General features: G+C 50.3%; 1 protein-coding gene across 1 annotated transcript; it reads right to left on the reverse strand.

Moving 5' to 3' along the window:
* Positions 1-6,084: 6,084 nt before the first annotated feature.
* LOC142015143 (membrane-spanning 4-domains subfamily A member 15-like) lies at positions 6,085-22,576 on the reverse strand. Its single transcript, XM_074998563.1, is given in 8 exon segments — positions 6,085-6,201; positions 7,433-7,543; positions 8,970-9,101; positions 10,147-10,203; positions 12,492-12,611; positions 14,042-14,145; positions 14,148-14,270; positions 22,573-22,576. Coding segments are annotated over 8 exon segments (768 nt in total).
* Positions 22,577-22,613: the final 37 nt, after the last annotated feature.

Consider the following 22,613-nt stretch of genomic DNA (forward strand, 5'->3'; position numbering starts at 1 on the left):
CCAGGCTGCACTCTGGAGGTCACTTGCTGAGGAGTAGGATGTCTTCACGTCACCCTCCTATTTGTTAGCCCATGAGTGGCTGATCAGCCCGATTCTGGAACCATCAATCTTATCTCAGAAGGGGCAGGTGCTGGTAGCTGTTGGTGGAGTGCAGGGCAGTTTTTGCTGCTCTTTTCTTCTTCTCCACCGCTCCTCATTGGCACTGCAGCGGGACCTTGCAAATTGCGCCTCCCTTCACAGATTACCACTCTCCGCTGGGGGCTGTCTTGGGCAAGGTTCTCCCAAGCATTGACACTGATGCTGCAGTTTTTCATGTGTGCCTTCAGCATGGCCTTATATCGCTTCCGCTGGCCCCCCCAACACTCCTCTGTCCTTCCTCCAGCTGGGAAAACAGAATCTATTTTGGGAGGTGCTGCTCAGACATTCAAACCATGTGGCCAGTCCAATGAAGTTGTTGGTGCATGATAATTGCTTCAGGACTAGTCATGTTCAACTCTTCCAGGACACGTGTGTTTGTGCGCCTGTCCATCCAAAAGACATTTAGGCTTCTCCTGAGGCAGCATTGATGATATTGTTCAAGTACCTTCAAATGATGCTTGTATGTTGTTCGGGTTTCACAGCGTACAGTGGCATTGGAACAACCACTGCATGGCATAGCAGGAGCTTTGTCTTGGGGTAGATGTCACAGTTCTCCAAGACGCGTTGTCTTAAGTGGGCGAAAGCAGAGATTACATGGCTCAGACAATGCTGGATTTCCACATCAAGGTCGACTTTAGTGGAAAGATGACTTCCAAAGTCTGATGAGTGCTCCACGTTTTCCAAGAGTTCTCCACTGACTTCAGTAGAAGGTACTTGAGATGACTTATGCTAACCTCCTGTTCCACATTGCATTTTGCTGTGATACTGAGCATACTGTGCAGAAGCTTTGTTTTGCTCAAAAACTTGTTACCCTTTGAAAATCAGGTCCCTTTACAAGTTGTCTCAATGAGGCCGGGGGCTGGGGTGGGGGAGAGGGAGGCTCCCACAATCAGCAGGCACTTTCCAAAATCTTGGAGCACTAGATTGGGACTTCAGAAAACCTGCATTCTTTTCTCAGCTCTGCCCTGCAAGGCCCACAACCCGTCTAAGTAGCAGTGGCTAGAGCTCCACACGCCTTTGACACTCCAGACCCCAGGACAATTGCACACCCTTATCACTGGGCCTGCCTTAGCACACCACCCCTACTTCGCTGTGCCTCAGTTTCCCCATCGGTAAAATGAGGCTAATGATACCAATTTCTTCAGTGCTTGTAGGTTTTACCCACCAAAGATTATGCCCTAAGGTGCTGCAGGATGTCTTGTTGGTTTTATAGGTTATTATTAATATAAAAGGCTAGACTTGCCCATGCCGCTCCTTACTCAGTGAGGCGTAATCCCAGGTGCCTGCATCCTGAAGGCTCCACGCTGGAGCCTGTTTGTCTAGCAGCTTATAACGTCAGTGACATAATCATGCCAACATTAAGGTTGTTTACTATCACACTGTGCATATGTTGCCCTAAATCTAGCTGCTTATGTAACCAAACCACTCGCTTTCGAACGCCAACCTGTTGCCGGGCTGATCCCGCACACGGAGGGCTGTGGGTTTATTGTGCTGCTCTGCTCTGCTGATTGCGACTGACTTGCTGATGCATTAGGGGCTGAGTCAGCAGACGTCCCCACGGATATTTTCAGGCGTCCGGAGCAGCCAGGATTCCGCCTCTGATAAGGAGCCAGAGCAGCTCTAAGGTCGGATCCTCAGCTGGTGGGAATCAGCCTCGCTCCTTTGAAGCCAAAGGAGCCGCAGCCATTTCCAGCAGCTGAAAAGCTGCGCCTGAGTTTCTAAATATAGCAGCCTGCCCCCTGATAAAGCCTTGGACTCATTTTTACTGCTGTAAGGGGGATGCTCATCCATTGCATAGCTCTTTGTGGTGGGGTGCAGGGTTGCAGGCCTGTCCCTGCTTCTGGTGTCCCTGGGGGTTGCTAACCTCACCTGGGGAGATTTCAGTGGCTTGGCCCTCAGGCCAGTCACCCAGTCAAAATGAACCCCTTGTCAGGAGGCAGAATCCCCCCAGTCTTCAGCCTTGGCTCTGGGCCCTTTAAATATAGCCCTGTGCTCAGGTTTCTTGGGGCACGGGATCAGCTTGTTCCCCACTTCCTGGGGAACCCAGACCTGCCCGCTACTCCGGGTCCCAACCCAGGCACCTGATAAGCATCAGCCGCACACTGTTCAATTCTGCCCGTGGCCGCTCCGGCCCTAGAGTGAACACCGCTTCAGAAGGCAAAAGTGGGGCACATGAAGGATCCCCACCTCCCTTCCTGGCCTTACCCCCACTCATGTGCCCCAGGCCCTGCTCCAGCCAGGACAGAAGCTGGTGCTGGGCCATTGTGGGAGCTGCCTAGGGAGCTCAGGCTGCTGTGACAAGCCCTAGACCTTTCACCTGGTCTGGGGCAAGATCTGGGACACCTGAGACCAGCCCCCAGCCCATGCCCCTGCCCTCCTGGTGTGCGCTGCTCAGAGCAAGTGAAGGGTCCAGGGCTCCCTGGTCAGCTCTGACTAGCAGCCTGGCCAGGGGAGCTGGGCTCTGAGGAGGGGACAGGAGGAGCAGGGCCTCATGGATGGTGGCGGGGGGGGCTAAGGCCCACCTCACGCCCCACCCGGAAGAGCCTTGGAGAGGCATGAAGTGGCACTGCAGGGACAGAGGCTGCACTGGGGTCAGGCAGTCCAGGACTGGCGCGTGAACTCTGCACTGGGGACTGCCCCACCCATTTCAGGATGGGTGGTCGCCTGTATCCCCTCGGGCTCCTGGCCCCTTTGTCGTCAGGCTTAGCTCAGGGCCAGGGGACAGGTGAAGGAGCCATCGAAGCTCTCAAAGTGGGGCAGCCACTAGTGCCAAACCATGGCCCTGCCCCTTCCCCATACTCCTTCCCTGAGCCCCCACCCTCTTACCAGCCCTCCTCCTGGGGCCCAAGCCTCACATTGCCCCTCTCCCCTCAAAGCCCCACTCCCCTCGCTCTGCCCCTTCTGCCCCCCACTCACCCTTAGAGCCTGTACAAATTCATGGACCCCTGGTGTCCTGGCCCCTTCTGCTCCAGCCCCGCTCCTCTGCTCCCAGCCAGGGACTGCCCTGCTAAGGGCCTGTGGCATCTTTTACCTCAGACTGCTGGGCTCTGACCGGCTGTCACTAGTCCTTGGCTGTAGTTTCCAAGATGGCTGCTCCAGACAGGCCTACAGGAGTGCCTTCTTTCCTCCCACTCCACTGCTTCCAGGGACAGGGAGAACTAGGTCCTGGGGCCTCCTGTAGAGTGCTGTAAAGGCCAGGTGCTTCCTGTCACAAACACCTTCATCGCCGTGAACATGCTGCTCTTACAACACTTACTGCCAGTGCCCACTGCAGAGACGTTTCTCCATTGGCCTCTGGATTGTGTGCCCAAGATGGACAAAGCTGTGGGGCTGGTGCCTCTGAAATACAGTCCGGAAAGGCTGACACAGCTGTACTTCAGAATACAAAGTCCTAGGGAGTAGCTTCTCCAAAAGGCAGGTTGTACGAGGGCCCACTGCCTGCTTGGCCCAGTCAATGCCAGCACCAAACCTTTGGTACTAGAAATAATGATAAATTCCAGAGGGGAGAAAGGTGTTGGCTTTCTTTGAGCCATTCAGTCTTTGGCTCTCTGCTAGAGTTGGGTGAAACTCTTCACACTAAACTATTTTGAGTGACAAATGCAGATTTGAAAACACCAAAGTATTTTATGAGGTTGTGTCAATTTTGCCAAATTGTTCATTTCTGCTACCTTGCCCCAAATTCCTGGAAAAAAAAAATCAAATTGTTTTGAGTTTTTCCTAAGTGTAACCTTTCCATATTTTGGCTTGAAGTAACTTTGCATTTAATTTTTTTTATTTTGTTTAAAAAAAATTAAAATGGTCAAAACCTAAATGAAATGTGTCAGTTTTGTCAAAAAAACCCTTTGTTCAAACTTAAATATATTGTTTTTATTCTTATGATTTGCCGAAAACTTTGAACATTCTTCTTTTGGGTTTGATTCCCAGCAATATTTTTTCTCCACTTCTCACAATTGCAAATAAACAAAAAATAATTTTTCACTCAGCTCTGATCTCTAAGCGACTGGCTACAAGGGTGTACTTCCTCTCCGAGAAAGCACAAAATACCCAGATACCAGGATTTTAATTTTTAAACAGGTGGTTTATTTAAAAAGTAAAATAATCAGAAACACTCCCAAACATAAAAAGATTGAGCCAGATGCAGGACATTTAGGTGAGTCTCAATATATCTTAAATATTCTGATCAATTACCAAATGTACAACTAGAACTCAGGTATGTCTACATTACAACAGAAAGCCACAGCACTGAGTCTCAGAGCCTTGGTCATCTGCCTTGGGCTCAGGCTGTGGAGCTACGAAATTGCAGCGTTGCTGCTCAGGCCTGGGATGGAGACAGGGCCCAGAGATTCTCCTCCTTTATGAGGACTCAAAGCCTAGGCTCCAGCATGAACATCTATGCTGCAGTTTAATAGCCCTCCACTCAAGCTCCACAAGACCTACTTAGCTGAGCCAGGCCAGCCGTAGCACTGCTGTGGGTCTTTTACTGCACTGTAGTCTTCTCCAAAGGATGACTGCTGTAAAGGTCACCTCACGCTAAGGATCCCTGATTTCTGGATAGGCTATTTACAGCCGGAAGACATTTCCCATGATTGCTCTTCAAGGACCTGATACTGGGTCTACAGATGCCAGCAAGCATCTCCCACCCAACTTTTGACTATAAGACTCTTCTCAAAAGCAGTCAATAAGCACTTAGAAGAAAAATAACTCAGTCACATTACAGGGGAGGGAAAAAACCATACCCTTCTCTTTGGGGACTGGCTACATCATGAGGATAGAGCGAATAGATACAAACCAATGGCTTCCTTCTTGTGGCAGCCATACTTGCCTGTGAGGCCACAGCCCCACAGTCTAGATAGGGCTCTCCAGCCTTCTGCCTGTGGAGGAACCAGGAGATGGGGCATGTTATGGCCAAGGCCCCTTCCCCTACCTGCCCTGCTCTGCAGAGCAGTTGCCAACCCCTAGGGGTGATGTGTCATATGAGTTGAGGCCCATCCTAGTGGGGTTTGGCTAACTGGCTGCCCGCCCCACTTAAGAACTAGGTCTTGTTTTGCATAGCACACCAGACTGTCTGATGCTAAGGATGCATTCCACTCAGCGCTGACCTGCAGCTGGGTTAACTTCAGTGAGTCGGAGGTGCCGAAGTCTGTGCCCTTCACCCACCCGCCTGGAGGGTCTGGCTGGGGCAAAATCCAGTGATGGAGAGAGAGGGGCCAGAGCTGCTCTGCAGCCATTGTACAGGGGCTACTTTGCTCCAAAGTGGCACTTTCTCTAGCCCAGCAAAGCTCTGGATTGGGACTTTCCAGGGACTGAGGCCAGTGCAGTCCTGTGTGCTGGACATTCCCTGCTGCCACATGGACCATAGGACCAGGGGCCATCAGATGCAAATCAGAGCATCCCCAAAGGCTGTTTCAACTAGAGCCAGGTTGGGAGCCCAAGCTGCCATTCCCTCTTCCTGCGCTTAGTTCGGCGCTGATGCAGGATAGAATCGGGGGGCTGGGAGAGCACACGGGTGATTATAACCTGTTTCTCTGGAGATCCTCCTGCCCTATGTTTTGCTCTGGCCTCTGCCTGCTCCCAGACCACTCTGCTCAGGGGGCCCTCATATACACCTCATGCACTGCCCGGTTGGAAAATTCATTGACCAATTCCCCATGTAGCCTACAGGGAGCACGGGGGACGTGTTACCTCTTGGTCCCAGGTAGTAGAAACCTGGGAATGTACTTTAAAAGTCTCCTCTATGGGTAACACACAGAGCTGAGCCCAGTCTGGAAGATGGGGTGAGCAAGGCCCTCTGAACTCAAGACAGAGACCAGGGGTGGGAAGGACTTTGGCAGTAACAGAAGGAAATCTGTCGTGCAGGCAGGGGGCCAGAATTTGCTCCTCGGAGAAGGAGGAATGGCTGCTTCTGCTCTCAGGGCGACTTCTCCTTGGGTTCCTTCTTGGGGCCCCCTACTCAGACTGGTCATTTGGATCATAGACCACGTCATTGTAAGTTGGCGGACGAGGCAGTTCTGCAGTGGGCACTATGAGATCTGCCCGGATGGTGTTGGGCACAATAAGCATGGCCTGGAAAAGAAGGAAATCAGTCCTTGTTGGCATCATCATCATCTTCATCATAGAATCACAGAAAAATAGAGCTGGAAGAGCCCTAAAAAAGCCATCAAGTCCAGCCCCCCTGCCCTAGGCAGGACCAAACCCATCAGATCAGCCCAGCCAGGGCTTTGTTGAGGGGAGACGTAAACACCTCCAGGGATGGAGACTCCACTACTTCCCTGGGCAGACCATTCCAATGCTTCACCACCCTCCTAGTGAAAAAGTTTTTCCTAATGTTCAACCTGGACCTTCCCAACCGCAACCTGAGACCATTGTTCCGTGTTCTGTCATCCGTGACCACTGTGAACAGCTTCTCTCCAGCCTCTTTACAACCTCCCTTCAGTAAGTTGAAGGCTGTTATCAAGACCCCTCTCAGTCTTCTCTTTTGCAGACTAAACAGTCCCAATTTCCTCAACCTTTCTTTATAGGTCATATGCTCCAGCCCCCTAATTATTTTGTTCGCCCTCCGCTGGAACCCCTTCAGTGTATCCACATCCTTCCTATAACTGGGGGCCCAGAACTGGACATAGTACTCCAGATGTGGCCACACCAAAGCCGAATAAAGAGGAATAGTCACTTCTCTGGATCTACTGGCAATGCTCCTCTTGATGCAACCTAATATGCCATTAGCCTTCTTTGCTACAATGGCACACTGTTGACTCATGTCCAGCTTCTCGTCCACTACAACCCCCAGGTTCTTTTCTGCAGAACTACTACTGAGCCAGTCAGACCCCAGCCTGTAACAATGCTTGTGATTCTTCTGGCCCAAGTGCAGGACTCTGCACCTGTCCTTACTGAACCTCATCAGATTTCTTGTGGCCCAGTCTTCCAACTTGTCTAAGTCACTCTGGACCCTGTACCTACCCTCCAGCGTATCTACCTCTCCCCCTAGCTTAGTGTCATCCGCAAACTTGCTGAGGGTGCAATCCAACCCCTCATCCAGGTCATTGATAAATATGTTGAACAGATCACCATCATCATCTGCACACTCTTTCCGAGGTCAGAGGGCATCCCTCCACTGGACCATGTCCCATTCCCCTGCATCACCAGGTTCTGTTCTACCACCATACCCACTGCCACCATCCTTGTGTCATCTGAATCACCTTGCCCAACACACCACTAGCGCCTCCCCAAGAGATGTGCCGCTAAACAGGAGCAGGGTTAAACTGAAGCAAAACTCTCCACGTGGGATCAAAGCGCTCACCTCGTTGGAGCCAACGCGGGTTGCCCGGCACCAGAAGAGTGCAGTGGCGACGGCAATGCAGAACTCCAGGATGGTGAAGATCAGCAGCACAATGGAGATGCCATTCCCAGCCTGCTCAAGAACAGAAAACCACAACAGCACAGCCATTAGCATCATGGGCCTCCTACCAGGGCTGAGGCTGCTGTATACCACACACAGCTCCCTCCCTCTCCTGCCTCAGGCTGCCCCCACAAAAATCCAGTTCCATTTCATATCCTCAACAAATGGGATGCACCAAACAGTCCATTCCAGTGGGGCACCTCGCATCAGCTCAGGCTTTTCTATCTGCCAGGATGCTGCTCCTCCAAGGGCCAGATTCTTCATTGGTGTAACCAGGTTTGAATTGACTTCAGTGGAACAACACCAGTTTACACCAGCTGAGGATCTGTCATCCTCGATCCACATTTGAAGGCCACAGCTGGGTAGCCATGTTAATCTGCAGCTTCCCATAAAACAAGCCGTCCTGTAGCACCTTAAAGACCAACAATTTTATGCATTAGGTAATGAGTTTTTGTGGGTAAGACCCACTTCATCAGATGTGGAGCAGATAATAAGAATCCAGGATTTATAGAGTGAGGGTTGTGGGGGCAGGACACGTGGGAGAAGGGGGAAGGGAGGAGGAGAAGAAGAAAAGAAGCGTGGGGGGTCACCTGCCATTAATAGAACCACATTTGAAGGGTTATAGCTGTGAGCACCTCTGTACGCAATGGGTGAGGCAAAATCTTGTACTGGATCAACTTCTGTTGGTAAAAGAGACACACATTTGAACTAAATAGCATTCTCTTTCAGACCACCAGACACTGGTCCAACAGAAGACTTTACCTCATCCATCTTGTTGCCCTCCAATCCTCAAGCCACAGTATTCAGCATCTTTAAGGACCTGGGCCCTTTCCCTTTATATTCTTGACTTAGACTTCAGAGCTCACAAAGAGGAAGCCCTCTCCCATCTCCTAGGGAATCTATCCCAGGGTTAAGCCTTGGGAGCTTTGCTGGCGCTGTGTGAAGATTTAGGGAGTGTTGTTTAGTATCCAGACTCACCCAACCACTTTCATTCCAATTTTGACCTTGCTACACTTTTATTCTTCAAAAAATGCTAAAAAAAAAGAGACATTTGTTTTGATATAGTCATCTCAAAATGTCCTGTTCTGCACATGCTGAGATGGGACATTTCAACACTTGCAAAACTGCTTTCTCCTAGTTTTCTTTCCCTAAACAAAACACAGTCACTGCTATTTTTATACATTTTGATTTTCACTAAAGCAGCATATTTTGTCTAAAAAGGGATTCTTTTCTCTGCAAAGTGCCAACCTGTGCCAATGTAACTTGTGTCATCCGCTTTGCCTTGGTGTCTAAGCCGCTTGTCATCATAACTACCCAGAAGGCTAGATCCTCCTCACCCTATTTCCCTCAGAGCAGCACCAGATCTTCCCAATCTGCTCTCTCCCCACCAGTGAACTGTGAATGGAAAGCTACCAGCAGGGTCTGCACAGCCACTTACCATTATTAGGTAGTTGTAGTAGTCAAAGTTAGAGTGGTACAGTCCATTTATATTCAGGTCTATTATAAAAGCCACTATCCCGAGCAATGCAAAGATAGCACTGATGACATTCATGGTCTGGCTTCCCTTCACCTGGAAGATACACGCAGAAAAAGAAGGAGTATTGCTAGGTGCGGACAGAACGAATAATCAGCTGGAATCTTGTAACTAACTCTAATCTGAAGCCATGTCTCCATGCCTCCTTGCTTTGTCTGAACCGAAGTGGTGAACTTCCACATACTGGAAATTGAAGCTTTCCTGAGGGTTGACCTGAGAAGCTCCAGAAATCATATGAGATGATCCCCCCAGCCTGAAATCTTGCAGGCCAAAGAGCTTAGTAAGATTAGACATTTCTATGGAGAATGACAACATTGACAGCCACATTAGACAGCATTAAATGTAATTTAGACTGGGTAGAAACTCTCTTCCTACAGAGAACAAACCCATTCATCAGCTATCTGTGGGCAGGGAGGAACTTCCAACAGGGGCAAGTCATGGGTTTCTTGCACCTTCCTATGAAACATCTGATACTGGACACTGTCAGAGGCAGGGTTCTGGGCTAGATGTGCCCGATCCAGTGTGGCAGTTCCCATGTTCCTCTAATTTGGAGGAACGTGAACTTTGTGTGTGCAGCCAATTTCTTGAGGTTGGTCCATAATTTGGTTACTACTCCCTATAACATGGCTGCAGCTCTGCAAGAGAGAACTGACATTAGTGGACAAAGGTTACGGGCCTACCAAGAACTCCTTGGCCCTTCTGCATCCATCTGCCTGTTGTATTCCTCTCTCAGACATGTCAGATGATAGTTTTCCTTGTTCAGACAAACATCTCAGGACCTGGAGGGCTTTTTGGATTGTTGGATAAACCTACCTGCTGGACTGCAACATAACCTCCCACTCCAGTCCCTGAATGTTAATGGAGAGCAAAATCCCACCATGTGCCCCCAAATATCATCAAATTCTTTATGTGAACCCCACCCCTGCCATGGCATATTACCTCTCACCCACCAGAAACCACACTGCTAAAGGAAGGGAGGGTTCAGTCTTTGAGTTCAGATGGTATCTGGCATTCTGCATTCACCCTGGATCCAGTAGCATTAAAACAAAGCCTCTGAAGGGAAAGCAGAGCTAGGACTCACCGCACATTCGGTCGGGCTCTTCTCGGCTCCGATAGAGAGACAGCCGGAAATGATGAACTGCGTGGGGAAGGGGAAATGATCATTGTCAAGTATACCTTGTACATGGCTTGTTGCAGGGCTGCTGCTCTCTCATCAGGCCTGTACCAGACATGGCCTGGCTACAGTGCTTCATTCCACACAACTGAGATGTACACCCAAAGATCCTTGACTGAACTGTCAGGAGCAGTGGCTGTGAGCCGAAGGTGCATCACACCCGTAGCACTACCTAGTGGTGGAACAGTATAACAATATGCCACAACTGTTTCATGGCCTCATACACCATCAGGTCAGAAGGGACCATCATGACCATCTAGACCAGTGGTGGCCAACCTGCAGCCCAGCAGGGTTCCATGAGTGGCCCATGAGACATTTTGTTGACTGTTGCCCATGCACAGGGTTGCCAGCTTCCCTCACAGTTTCCCGCCCCACCCTTACAGGTACTACTAAATTGACCCACACGTACACATGAAGTGAGGTGCATGCTGGTTGCACACAATGCGGACTGTGAGAGCCCATGTGTTCCTTCTGCCACCAATCATAGAGCTGCTCTAGTTCAAATGGTACTTACTGCAAATTCTAGGTACTCAAGCACAGTTAGCAAAACTGCCCTATCCCCGGTGACTGTCTTGCTTAAAACAATCTTGCAGCCCACTCACTAGTCTAGGTTGCCCACCGCTGTGCTAGTCTGACCCCCTTCACATCACAGGCCGCAGAACCTCACCCATCTGCTTCTGCAATAGACTAACAATCTTGGGCTGAGTGAGTGACACCCTCAAGTCAGGTTACAGAGCACTCATTTACACAAAGCCCATTCAGTTGAGGAAGGTGAAGACCTCTGCCCCCAGCCAGAGTTTCTGCCAATCTGACCGCAGAGAAAATTCCTTTCCAACCCCAAATACGGCCCTCAGTTACATCCTGAGCCTGTGGGCAAGACCCACCAGCAAGGCACCTGGGAGAGCATTTTCTGTTGTAACTCAGACATCTCCCCACCTAGTGTCTCATCACCAGCTACTGGAGATATTTGCTGCTAGCTGTCACAGATTGGCTACGTGCTATCATAGATAGTCTCCTGAATTCATCTCCTCCATAAACTTACTACACTCGGTCTTGACACGAGTTCCTTTTGTTACCCTCAACAGCTCCCCTGGCAAGGCTGTTCCAGAGCTTCATTCTGATGGCCAGAAATCTTCATCTCATCTCAAGCCTAAATGTGTTAGTGGCCAGTTTATAGCTTGCATCCACTTTAGTTAATTTAACTTCTCTTGCTATTTATCCCTCTGATGGATTTAGAGAGAGCAATCACAGCTTCCGTTTGGGGAGGCTAAACAGGCCAAGTTCCTTGAGTGTCCTCTCTTAAGGGAGGTTTTCCATTCCTCAGATTTTCCTAGTAGTCCTTCTCTGCCCCTGTTCCAGTTTGTATTCATCCTCCTTAAACACAGGAGACCAGAACTGCACATTTTTTTTTCCAGATAAGGGCTTCCTAGTGCCTTGTATAGGGGTATGAATATGTCACTGGCTCTGCTGGAACTCTCTTGCTGGATATCTCCGAAGAAGCTGTGGGTCTCCTCAAGCTTTCGGGTAAATTCCATTCTCCCTGAGGGATCGGTCTCTGATGGAAAGGAGGCAGGAGCACAGAACCCTTCTCCCTGCTAGGGCAAACATGAGGAGGAGAGCTCAGAAACAGAGTCAGCTCCTGCCAGAAAGCAGTTACCTCTCTGGATTCCTGCAATCAGGAGTCTGCTCTCTGGCAGGAAGGAATGTAGGCCACTAAAGCCTGGGTCCTGAAAGGTACGTAGCTGCCTGACTCCTATTGAAGTCAGTGAATTGAGTCCCCATACCCCAGGATGACAAGCATCAGAGAGGTAACCAAATTAGTCTGTATCTTCAAAAACAACAAGAAGTCCTGTGGCACCTTATAGACTAACAGACATTTTGCAGCATAAGCTTTCGTGGGCAAAGACCTGCTGTCATGCATCTGACTTCTTGTTATATCCCCATGAGGCTCTGGGCCTAGAACATGGGCCATTTTTTTATCGGTGTCTGCACAGCACTTAGCACCCTGGGGTTCTGGTCTGGGACTAGGGTCCCCAGAAGATACTGCCCTAAGAATGTATCTAATTGGTCAGCATCCCAATCCTTTGTACATGCCCCTAAAAGACATTGCAAGTGAGAGCCAATCCCTCCCAGCTCAGACATGGGACAGTCACACAATCCCAGTCCTTGGTAGGTAGAGAGGGGAGAACATGGAATGGCCATGGGATGGCAGCCCAGCCGGGATTTCATTCAGTTCCACTTATGCTACTCACAGACACTCCTCCTAGGAAGGGGATCTCGCCAATCACAAAGACCGAGGTGTAAACATTGGTGATGGTGGTCAGGACAATCCCGAAGCCAATGTGCATGAAGCCCATCATGATCTGGATGGTCTGGGGAATGATCACAGCAAGAACATGGGTTACGTTCGCCCCAGCCAGCATGCCGCTGACCTTCCAGAGGGGTGCCCAGCAGCAGCTCTGGTTCAAAAGCACTGTACACCTGCATCATACAGTAGTTGCACTCACTGAGCCATTGGAAACATGGGGGCAGTGTCCATCTGAGTAGCTTGTGCTTTTTAACTGGAAGAGTTCAAAACCCAGTGTTGACTCAAGCAGGGGTTAGGGACACAAAGATCCGCTAACCCTTCCAAAAGCTCCCTCTTTGAGAGATGGGGAAACTGAGGCAGAGCAGTAGTGACCTGCTGTAGGTCTTCCACCCAGCCAAGCTGGGCTTGGTGCTCAGGAGAGGTCAGTGCCTAGATACACTGAGCGCTGGGCTCTCAGCCAGAGCCAGGGGAGAACAAGTGAAGGGAGAAGGCTGGCACTGCTGTGTGATGAGTTCTGACGTTCTCAGTGGGCTCTGGAAAGCGCATCGTGAAAGGCCCTCAAGGCAGGAAAGTGCAGGGGCTGGATTCCTTCACCTTCTGTGATGTTCTGGGATTGTATGTGGGGTGCGGTTGGGGGGGTGTTTCCTGTCCATCCCTGTGTTCCCTCCCCTACATATTTTTCCCTCCATGCATGGCTGGCTCTCTTCCCTTTGGGTGCTGCTTCTCACCCAGCCAGAAGGGAACCCTGCAAAAGGCTGTGAGCTCTACAGAAACCTCAGCCTCTACCAGCAAAAGAACAGGCCTGTACATGTCTCCTGTGCTTTGCCTCCCTGGGCCTGGCTCTGTCAGGCTCCTGGCAGTGAGAAGTAGGGCCTCTATGGGGCTGCCAGTCTCTGCCCTCCCCAGCAGAGTGAAGGAGCCAAGGGGGGGCAGAGTGCCCTGAGGTGGGCAGTTCCTGGAACCCACCCCATGCTGTGGCTGGGTCTGGCCTCTCCTGACCCTGACAAGACCTGTGCTGCCTGTGACACCTGCAGCCCGGCCTGCTACCAAGGGTGGGTGTGTGTGTGTGTGTGTGTGTGTGTGTGTGTGCACGTGCACGCGCAACTCAGCAGGAACAGGTGTCAGCCCAGGTCTGACCCACCCTGCCGTGCCAACCAATCCCCTGCATGCGCCACCACCAGAATCAGGCCCGGGGGCGTGGGGTGACCAGAACAGGGTCGGGGAGATCAGTCCCCTAGAGAACCAAGGCCCGTACAGGGGCATGGTCCCTATGAACCCTATGAGCTGGGGTCGCACATGCTTCTGGGGGGGGGCGTAACCTGGGGGGGGCAGGGCTGAGGGATTTCTGGGGGCCCGGGCCTAGACCCCTCGAAGGTGACACCCCGCACAGAGCAGCTGGGGGGGTGTTCCACCTCCCCCCCCCAGCAGGAGGCCTGGCCTCCTCCCAGCCCCCCCCGGGCACCCCCTGCCCGCCCCCTTCCCAGCCCCACTCACCCCCATCACTCGGTTCTTCCCCTTGGGGAGCGTCTCCGCCGTGTACATCGCGGCGCGTCTCCCCAGCCGCACGGTCCCCTCCCCCGGCATGGGCTCCCCCGGCTGCGCGCTCCCAGCCCTGCGGGGTCCGCGGCTGCCGGAGCCGAAGCCGCATCCGGCGCCTCCCGCCGCACGCCCGGCGGAGCCCGAACCAGCCGAGCCGGCCGCTCTGGGATGGAGCCGGGCGCTCCTATTGGCCGCCGCGGAGGCGGAGCTCCCGGGGACCGAGATGCCGAAGGAGGAGCGCCCGACGGGGGGCGGTGGTGGGGTGTCCATTCCACGGCCTAGCTCAGCCCCCCGATGTGCAGGAGGTGGGGGGCAGCTGTGGGGCGGGGTCCATTCCACAGCCCAGCTCAGCCCCCGATGTGCAGGAGGTGGGGGGGCAGCTGTGGGGTGGGGTCCATTCGCAAGGCCCAGGTCAGCCACCGATGTGTAGGAGGTGGGGGGCAGCTGTGGGGCAGGGAGGAGTCCATTCCCACAGCCCTGCTCAGCCCCTGATGTGCAGGAGGTTGGGGGTAGCTGTGGGGCAGGGAGGGGGTCCATTCCCACAGCCCATCTCAGCTCCTGATGTGCAGGAGGTGTTAGGTAGCTGTGGGGCAGGGAGGGGGTCCATTTCCACAGCCCAGCTCAGCCCCTGATGTGCAGGAGGTGGGGGGTAGCTGTGGGGCAGGGAGGGGTCCATTCCCACAGCCCAGCTCAGCCCCTGATGTGCAGGAGGTGGGGGGTAGCTGTGGGGCAGGGAGGGGTCCATTCCCACAGCCCAGCTCAGCCCCTGATGTGCAGGAGGTGGGGGGTAGCTGTGGGGCAGGGAGGGGTCCATTCCCACAGCCCAGCTCAGCCCCTGATGTGCAGGAGGTTGGGGGTAGCTGTGAGGCAGGGAGGGGTCCATTCCCACGGCCCAGCTCAGCCCCTGATGTGCAGGAGGTGGGAGGCGGCTGTGTGGCGGAGGTCCATTCCCATGGCCCAGCTCAGCCCTTGATGTGGAGGAAGCGGGGGGCAGATGAGGGTTGGGGGTGGGGGATTGGGCTGGCTGCTGCCCTGCAGGGAGGCACTGCCAACGTGTGTAAGGTGGAAAGCCATGGTCCAGGGTCGGGGGCAAAGGGCAGGAGTGGGCCTGGAGGGTGGTAGGAACTGCCCAGCCCAGGATGAGGCTGGCTTCAGAGGCAAGGGTAAATCTCTGCTGCTTGGAGCTTGGCTTGGGTGGGATCAGGCTGTCGTCCCCCCGACTCTCCCTGTCAGTTGTCACCAGCACTGCTGCTGAGCTGGCACCGCTCTCCCGCTCCAGGGCCTCATCCCAGGGTGTGCTGTTCTCGCCTCATCCTGCCCCTCTGGTCCCAGCCCTGGGGGGCTTCTTGCTTTCATTGTTGGGGGCCCCTTTGGAGGGGGAACCCCCCACCCAGCCCTTTGCCCTGCCTTGCACCAGCTCCCCTTTGCTGTTCTCTCTACACAGGTGCTCCACAGGCAGAGGGCTGACTTTTGAATTCAGCCGTTTAAAGACTTTTGATCGATTTCATTAAGCAAGCGAAGGGCGAAACAGTCTGATTTTTCACAATGGATTTAGGGGTGTTTTGGGTCCCCCCTCACAGCTGACACAATTGGGCAAAACCAACATGAATACCCAATTTTTTGGTGGGTGGAAATTCCTGAGTCTGCATTTTTTCAGGGCCCCCCTGCACACCAAAAAAAAAGATTTGGCCACAAAGTGTCACCATGTGCTAATTGCAGTCAAGAATCAGCCAGGGCCCTCAGAAGAACCACAGAACACTAGAACTGGAGGAGACCTCAAGAGGTCAAGTCCAGCCCCCTGCCTTCACGGCAGGACCAAGCACCATCTACATCATCCCTTTTAGGTGTTTATCCAACCTATTCTTAAATATCTCCAGCAATGGAGATGCTACAGCCTCCCTAGGCAAATTGTTCAAGTGCTTAACCACCCCAACAAGAAATTTTTCTCAATGTCCAGCCTAAGCCTCCCTACCTGAAAGAAGCCCATTACCTCGTGTTATATCAGAGGCTAAAGAAAATAATTTTTCTCTCTCCTCCTCATAACGCCCTTTTAGGTACTTGAAAGCTGCTGTCATGTCCCCTCTTAGTCATCTCTTTTCCAAACTAAACAAATTCTCTTAATCATCTGTCATAGGTCATATTGTCTAGAGCAGGAATCGGCAACCTTTCCAAGGCAGAGTGCCAAAATTTGACCTTTTGACCTCTACATACCCTCCGAGTGCCAGTGATACTTTTTAAAGTCACTAATAGTCCTACTTACAATGGCTTCATTAATGAATAAATAAACCCAATCAGTAACACATCTGTCAGTGACACACCTGTCAGCTTGCTCTATAATTCTTATGAATAATGCTGTAATATTACAGTTATAATTAGGGTTTCACAAGAATGAGGTCAAATTAATTCAGTTTTGTTAGTGGAAATGTAAATTTAGTCTTGGGGGAAGTGGTGAAGAAAGGAGTCATTCAATGTGCTCGTTAGGCTGTCTTTGACCATGAATGCCTTTATACAAAACCACAAATGTTTCATTTCTTTGTAAACCACTTATTTTTAATAAAAATATCAACAACACCAACATTAATTTGCTGTTGAGCCTAAACATCTCAGTGCCTGTGGTCCGGAGGGGCTCTGGCTCCCTCCCGTGCTACAGAGGGGCCACTGGGGGTAGCTCCATACTGCAGCAGGGGCTCTGGTGGACATGATGGAGTAGGGAGCATCACATGTGGAATATATTTTAGTCTGATCTTTTGTATACCACTGGCCAATAATACCATCCAGCACTCACAATTAGGCCAAACCATTACAGGCCCCTGGGCACTGAACTATTGTGGATCACAGGCAGATAACAGGAGGAACAGAAATGTAGAATAAATCTTTTTGTTTCATATTTGGATGCTAAACATACCAGGATCATCATAAGGTGACAACACTTGTTTCAGTTTCCTCTGAATATCTGGAGAGTGTTAAATGAGCAACTACCAAAGTTAGACTTGCTAAATCAGCAGCTTCATATAATTTGCATCCAAGAGTTTTAAAAGAGCTGGCTGAGGAGTTCACTGGCCAGTTAATATTGATTTCAAGTAAGTCCTGGAGCACTAGGAAAGTTCCAGAAGACTGGAAGAAAACTAGTGTATTACTTTTTTAAAAAAATAATTTTGAAATGGGATGACTCAAGTGATTATAGGACTGGCAGCCTGGTATCAAATCCCCAATATTGAAATATTTTGATTAAAATTTATTGCTGTATTACTTCCTGTGAGTTTTTATTCAGTTTCCTTATGTTGGCATCCTCCTCCATGTGCCTGGCTCCCTAGCTGGACTACATCTTCCATGATGCATCGCAGACAGTAACTCCCATGATGCATTGTGTCCACTCACCAAGAGTGAACACCTGCAGTAAATGATACACCAGGAGTCACACTATTGTGACTAGAATTTGGTCCTTACTCACAATGTAAGGATAAGGCCTTTTCCTGCAGCCATACTGGAAGGCCTGACGTCTAAGGCCCCCGGGTGCAAGAGGCCTCCATTTTATTTAAACAATTCGCTCTCATGGACCAAAAGAAATGTGTCATGTCATTCTCATTTTAAAAGTAATTTAAGTATAATTTTATTATGCATAATGAGTAATAATAATCATGAATAGATTTTAGAGCATAAATAATGACATATTAATATTTCAACATATTGTATTGCTGTCCCCGGGCTCCACGTGTTCTTAATCTGCCCTGCAGCCAGGGATCTCAAAACTCCTTACAAAGAAGAACTGTATCATTAACCTCATTTTACACTAGAGGAACTTTGGCACAGGGCTGTGTGATAACCTGCCCAAGGTTACCCAGCAAAGCCATCATTACAACTCACATCGCCTGTATGCCAGGTCACTGATTGATCCAGCTGCCTCCACGTCTCGGTGCCTGAGTCAGGGCATGAGCAGCCCTTGTCACCTTCATGGACTGACCACGGCTCCCAAAGCACACATTGAATGCAAGCAGGGCTCACAGTCTTTTGCTGAAACCCTAAATCAACAATATTTATCTACACAGTGCAGCAGTCCTCTCCCTTCAGGACCCTAAGAAAGGGCTGCCAAGCAGCACTCACGCTGCTCGAAAGAACGACTGTATCTGCATGAATTATGCTATTCAGATCTGTTAGAGTCCGCTAAATCAAAGCCAGCTTGTGCCCGAATCTGCACGTCAGCTGTCTCCCTCCCGCTTCAGCGCAGAAGAGCTCCAAAATAAGTTCCCCAAAGAGAATGGATAATGTGTGATGTTTGTTGGGGTTTTGTTTGCTTTCTCCACAGAAGCCAGCTTCATTCCGGGTTTGATGCTCTGGATACAGATCAGGGCTTGAAAACTTCAGGCTGGCAGATGAAAGCTTTGGAGTGATCTGAGTTATGGAAAGCAAGATAGTCTGTTGGAAACATGTAGGCAACCTGAGCTGTGCTGCTGACATGAATGCTTCAACCATTGTCAAATGTCTACCCGTGTCAACAGCTTTCAAACCTCATTGCACCATGGTCCCCATCTGCCCACAAAAGTTACTCCATGGCCCGAGGATGGGGGGACTGAAGCCTGAGCCCATCTGAGTTAGCTCACTCTGGGCGGGATGGGGAGAAGTTCCTGTAACCTGGGCCCTGCTATGCAAGGCTGAGGCCCTTGGGCTTAGATTTTCACCCATCATGGCAGAAGTTGTGCTGTGCCCTGGGCAGTGATGCTTGGACTTTGGCTTTGGCTCCTGGACCTCAGAAATCTTAGCCGCAATTGGAGAACCTCTGATCTATTTCATAGAGTCTTAGAATCTGAGGCCAGAAAAAAAACAACAAAAACCAAAACCCACCAGGATCATCTAGGCTGATTTACTTGCCAATACTACCATCCAGCACTCACAATTGGGACAAACTGTTACAGGCCTCTGGGCACTGAACTATTGTGTATCACAGACAGAGAACAGGAGCAACAGAAATGTAGAATAAATCTTTTTTGTTCCATATTTGGAGACTGAATAGATACTAGGATGATCATAAGGTGATAACACTTGTTTCAACTTCCTCTGGATCTCTGGAGATTGTTAAAAGAGCAACTACCAAAGTCACGTGTTTTTAAATCAGCAGCTCCATATAATTTGCATCCAAGAGTTTTAAAAGAGTTGGCTGAGGAGCTCACTGGACAGTTAATATTGATTTCAATTAAGTCCTGGAACACTAGAAAAGTTCCAGAAGACTGGAAGAAAACTAGTGTATTACTTTAAAAAAATTAATTGGAAAATGCAATGACTCAGGTAATTATAGGCCGATCAGCCTGGTATCAAGCCCAGGCAAGACAATACAGTGGTTGTTTATGACTTAAATAGTTAAAGGAGTGTAGTATAATTCATGAAAATTAACATGGACTTAATGTAAGAAGATCCTGTCAAACAAACTTGATTTTTTAAACAAGATTACAAATTTACTGTTAAAAGTAGTAAGGTGGATGTAATATGCATAGACTCCTGTAAGGCATTTGACTTGGTGTCACATGACATTTTGCTAAAAAAAACTAGTGGTTAGTTCCCAGTGTTAACTGAGAGCCTGGGGCATGGGACTTCCAGCCACTTGACTCCCCTTTCCCCCTCCTCAGTGGGGTTTTCCTTCTGGTTCTACCCCTTGCTGCCTTGGGGCAGGTTTGGTGCTTAAATATAAAGATACATGTCTCATAGAACTGAAAGGGACCTTGGGAGGTCATCAAGTCCAGGCCCCTGCCCTATTGGCAGGACCAAGTGCTATCCCTGATTGGTCTTACTTCTTTTAAATCTATTTGCACCAGGCCCCTAAATGGCCTCCTCAAGGACTGAACTCACAACCCCAAGCTTTCCCTCCCCTACTTACAGCCAACCCAAGGTCAGGTTCTGTGGATGGCAGAAACAACTCTTGCCTCTTTGCTGGTGAGCCCTGAACTGAGCCAGAATCCCTCCTTTTATTCTCCCTCCAGGCCTGGCATTGCCTGCGTGTAAAACAGGGCATGGCTAACTGGGCAAACAGGACTTGTGCAGCCCCTGCACTGCCAGGTGCTCCTGGAACTAGCTATACCTGGTAAGTCTTGTCCTTCAACTGGCACAGCTGGGCAACTTTCAGCACAGGCTACCTAGCCTCCACCACTGTTCCTTCTGAGCTGAGCACGTGAGCATCTGCCCAGGAGCCGTCCAGGTGCACCCCAGCTGATTAGCAGAGCTGGGACAGTGCCCACAGGATGTTTCTAAGGGTGGTGCACATTCCCATGAGCTTCAGTACACATAAGAAAGAGGAAGCCGTGCTAGTCTATACACTATCAAAACAAAAAGCAGTCAAGTAACACTTTAAAGATGAGCAAAATAGTTTATTGGGTGAGCTTTCATGGGACAGACCCACTTCTTCAGACCATAGCCAGACCAGAACAGACTCAATATTTAAGGCACAGAGAACCAAAAACAGTGAGCAAGGAGGACAAATCAGAAAAAGATAAGCAAGGTGAGCAAATCCAGTGCACATAACATTTATTCTGGCCATGGATGGGAAAAACTTAGGCGGAGACCAAGGTTCCCTCTATCAGTGATGATGAGCATAGGTGCTGACTCCATTGGGGGCTTGGGAAAAAGCAGAGATGCTGAGCATCCACCCATAGCAGGCTCCTGCCAGTGGCTTTTCCTCTCCCCCAGCACCTCCCACCTACTAGCTTGCCACACTGATCAGCACTGGCCTCTCCCCTCAGCGTCTCCCATGAGCAGGTGCTCCATGGCATTCAGGAGCAAGGGTATGGAGCACTTGGGTAGGGGGCAGAAAAGGATCTAGGGCAGAGCCAGAAGCTGAGCATTCCTGGCCCCTTAGAAAGTTGACATCTAAGATTATAAAGGCCAGAATGCTTCCCTGTACTTTTGACACCCTTGGCCTGTTGGGTTGAGCTGTCTTAAAGGCCATCCACAAAAAACACAAAAACTCTTTATTAGATGAAGAACATGAGTGCGATCAGCCCCAGCTTCTCATTAAAGGCCCAGGCCTTCAAGGTGGCCAGCAGCGGGCACTACAAATCCATGTGCCAGGAAGCATCATTAGACACACAGCCAGCTGGTCTACAGTGGAGACATGAAACCATGGTTCTAAACCAATTCTCTTGGGAGCTTATTTCTTCCCTTCCACCTCGGCAGCCAACTCCTGGTTCCCGGTGAGGTGTGTTTCAGGGACTCACCCGCCACATGCTCCTATACCACTTAAACACACTTGGGCTACCTCGACACTGCAGCAATCTGTTGACTGAAGTTACCGGTCTTCTGTTGACAGATCATGGCCACACACAAATGCGAATAGAAAGAGCCATCTGCTCTGTCGACAGAGTAGCCAGACTTCCTGGCTGCTCTCAACGGAGCAGTCAACCAGAAGCTCAGCAAAGAGGGCTGCCGCAGTGAACTGGAAGGCCTCTCAACAGGGGCGCCCTGGAGCAGCTACACAGCATGTCGACAGAAACTGTCAAAGGCGATCTTCCTCATTTCACAAGTTTTGTTGGTAAAAATCCTGGTTGTCAACAAAACTCTAGGGCAGACAGACTTGGAGGGATTTTTACCCTTATTTAAGTGGTACATACCCTCAACCTTTGTTGCCAAATTCAAGCTGATCTTCACCAGACCATCCACTTAGGAGAAGAGCCGGTGCTCGTGGGCTGTTCTCCTAAATGAAAGCTGTTTTTCTAGGAAATGTCATCTTTGTATTGCTACCCATTTTGGGAGGAGAACCACTCAAATGAGTGGCATGGTAATTTTATAAGTAGGGAATATCATCTATTTGTCGCTATTCATTCTCAGCTGTAGCGGAGTTATTTGACATTCCAACGCCGTGGGCACCTAGGCACAAACCAGGTCGTGGGAAATTTCAGTCCCTTGCGGTGAAATTTGGAGAAACATTAAAACAAGTTTACATCTAGAGCAGCTGCTGCTGCTGCTAGAAGAAGCCTCTTGTGTTTTCCATGCTCCAGCTGAGAAACGTAGCATCTCACCACTATGGCCGTTTCTACACAGGCAGCATGCTAATACAGCGAGCAGAAGATGCTAATGAGGCACAGGTGCCAATTCCTCACACCTCATTAGCATAATGTCACGTGATTTGGAGTGTGGAAGAACAGTTTCTGGACTCCAAATCATGTGACATTATGCTAATGAGGTGCGGGGAATTTGCATCTGCGCCTCATTAGCATCTTTCGCTCCCTGTATCAGCATGCCACTTCCCAAGGAAGTGGCCTGTGTAGAAACGGCCTATCTGACATGTCACAGTGGCACTCAATTTCTTAAGCTGCTGAGAAATCCATCCCATTTGGGAGATGAGATAAGCATGGCACTCTCCCCCCCCATGTCCCCCACTCAGATCAAGGGAGACTGAAGGAGCCAGCCCATGATCCCTTTGAACTCATTACTGAAGAAACTGGCAGAAGTCATTCAGAAGGCACTTTCCAACATGATGGGTAAAGCTACTAAGTCATCATTACCCATCTTCCATAATGCGTACTGTGAAAACACGAGATTCCCA

Source organism: Carettochelys insculpta, chromosome 6 (genome assembly GCF_033958435.1).
Source record: "Carettochelys insculpta isolate YL-2023 chromosome 6, ASM3395843v1, whole genome shotgun sequence".
NCBI classification, from domain to species: Eukaryota; Metazoa; Chordata; order Testudines; family Carettochelyidae; genus Carettochelys; species Carettochelys insculpta.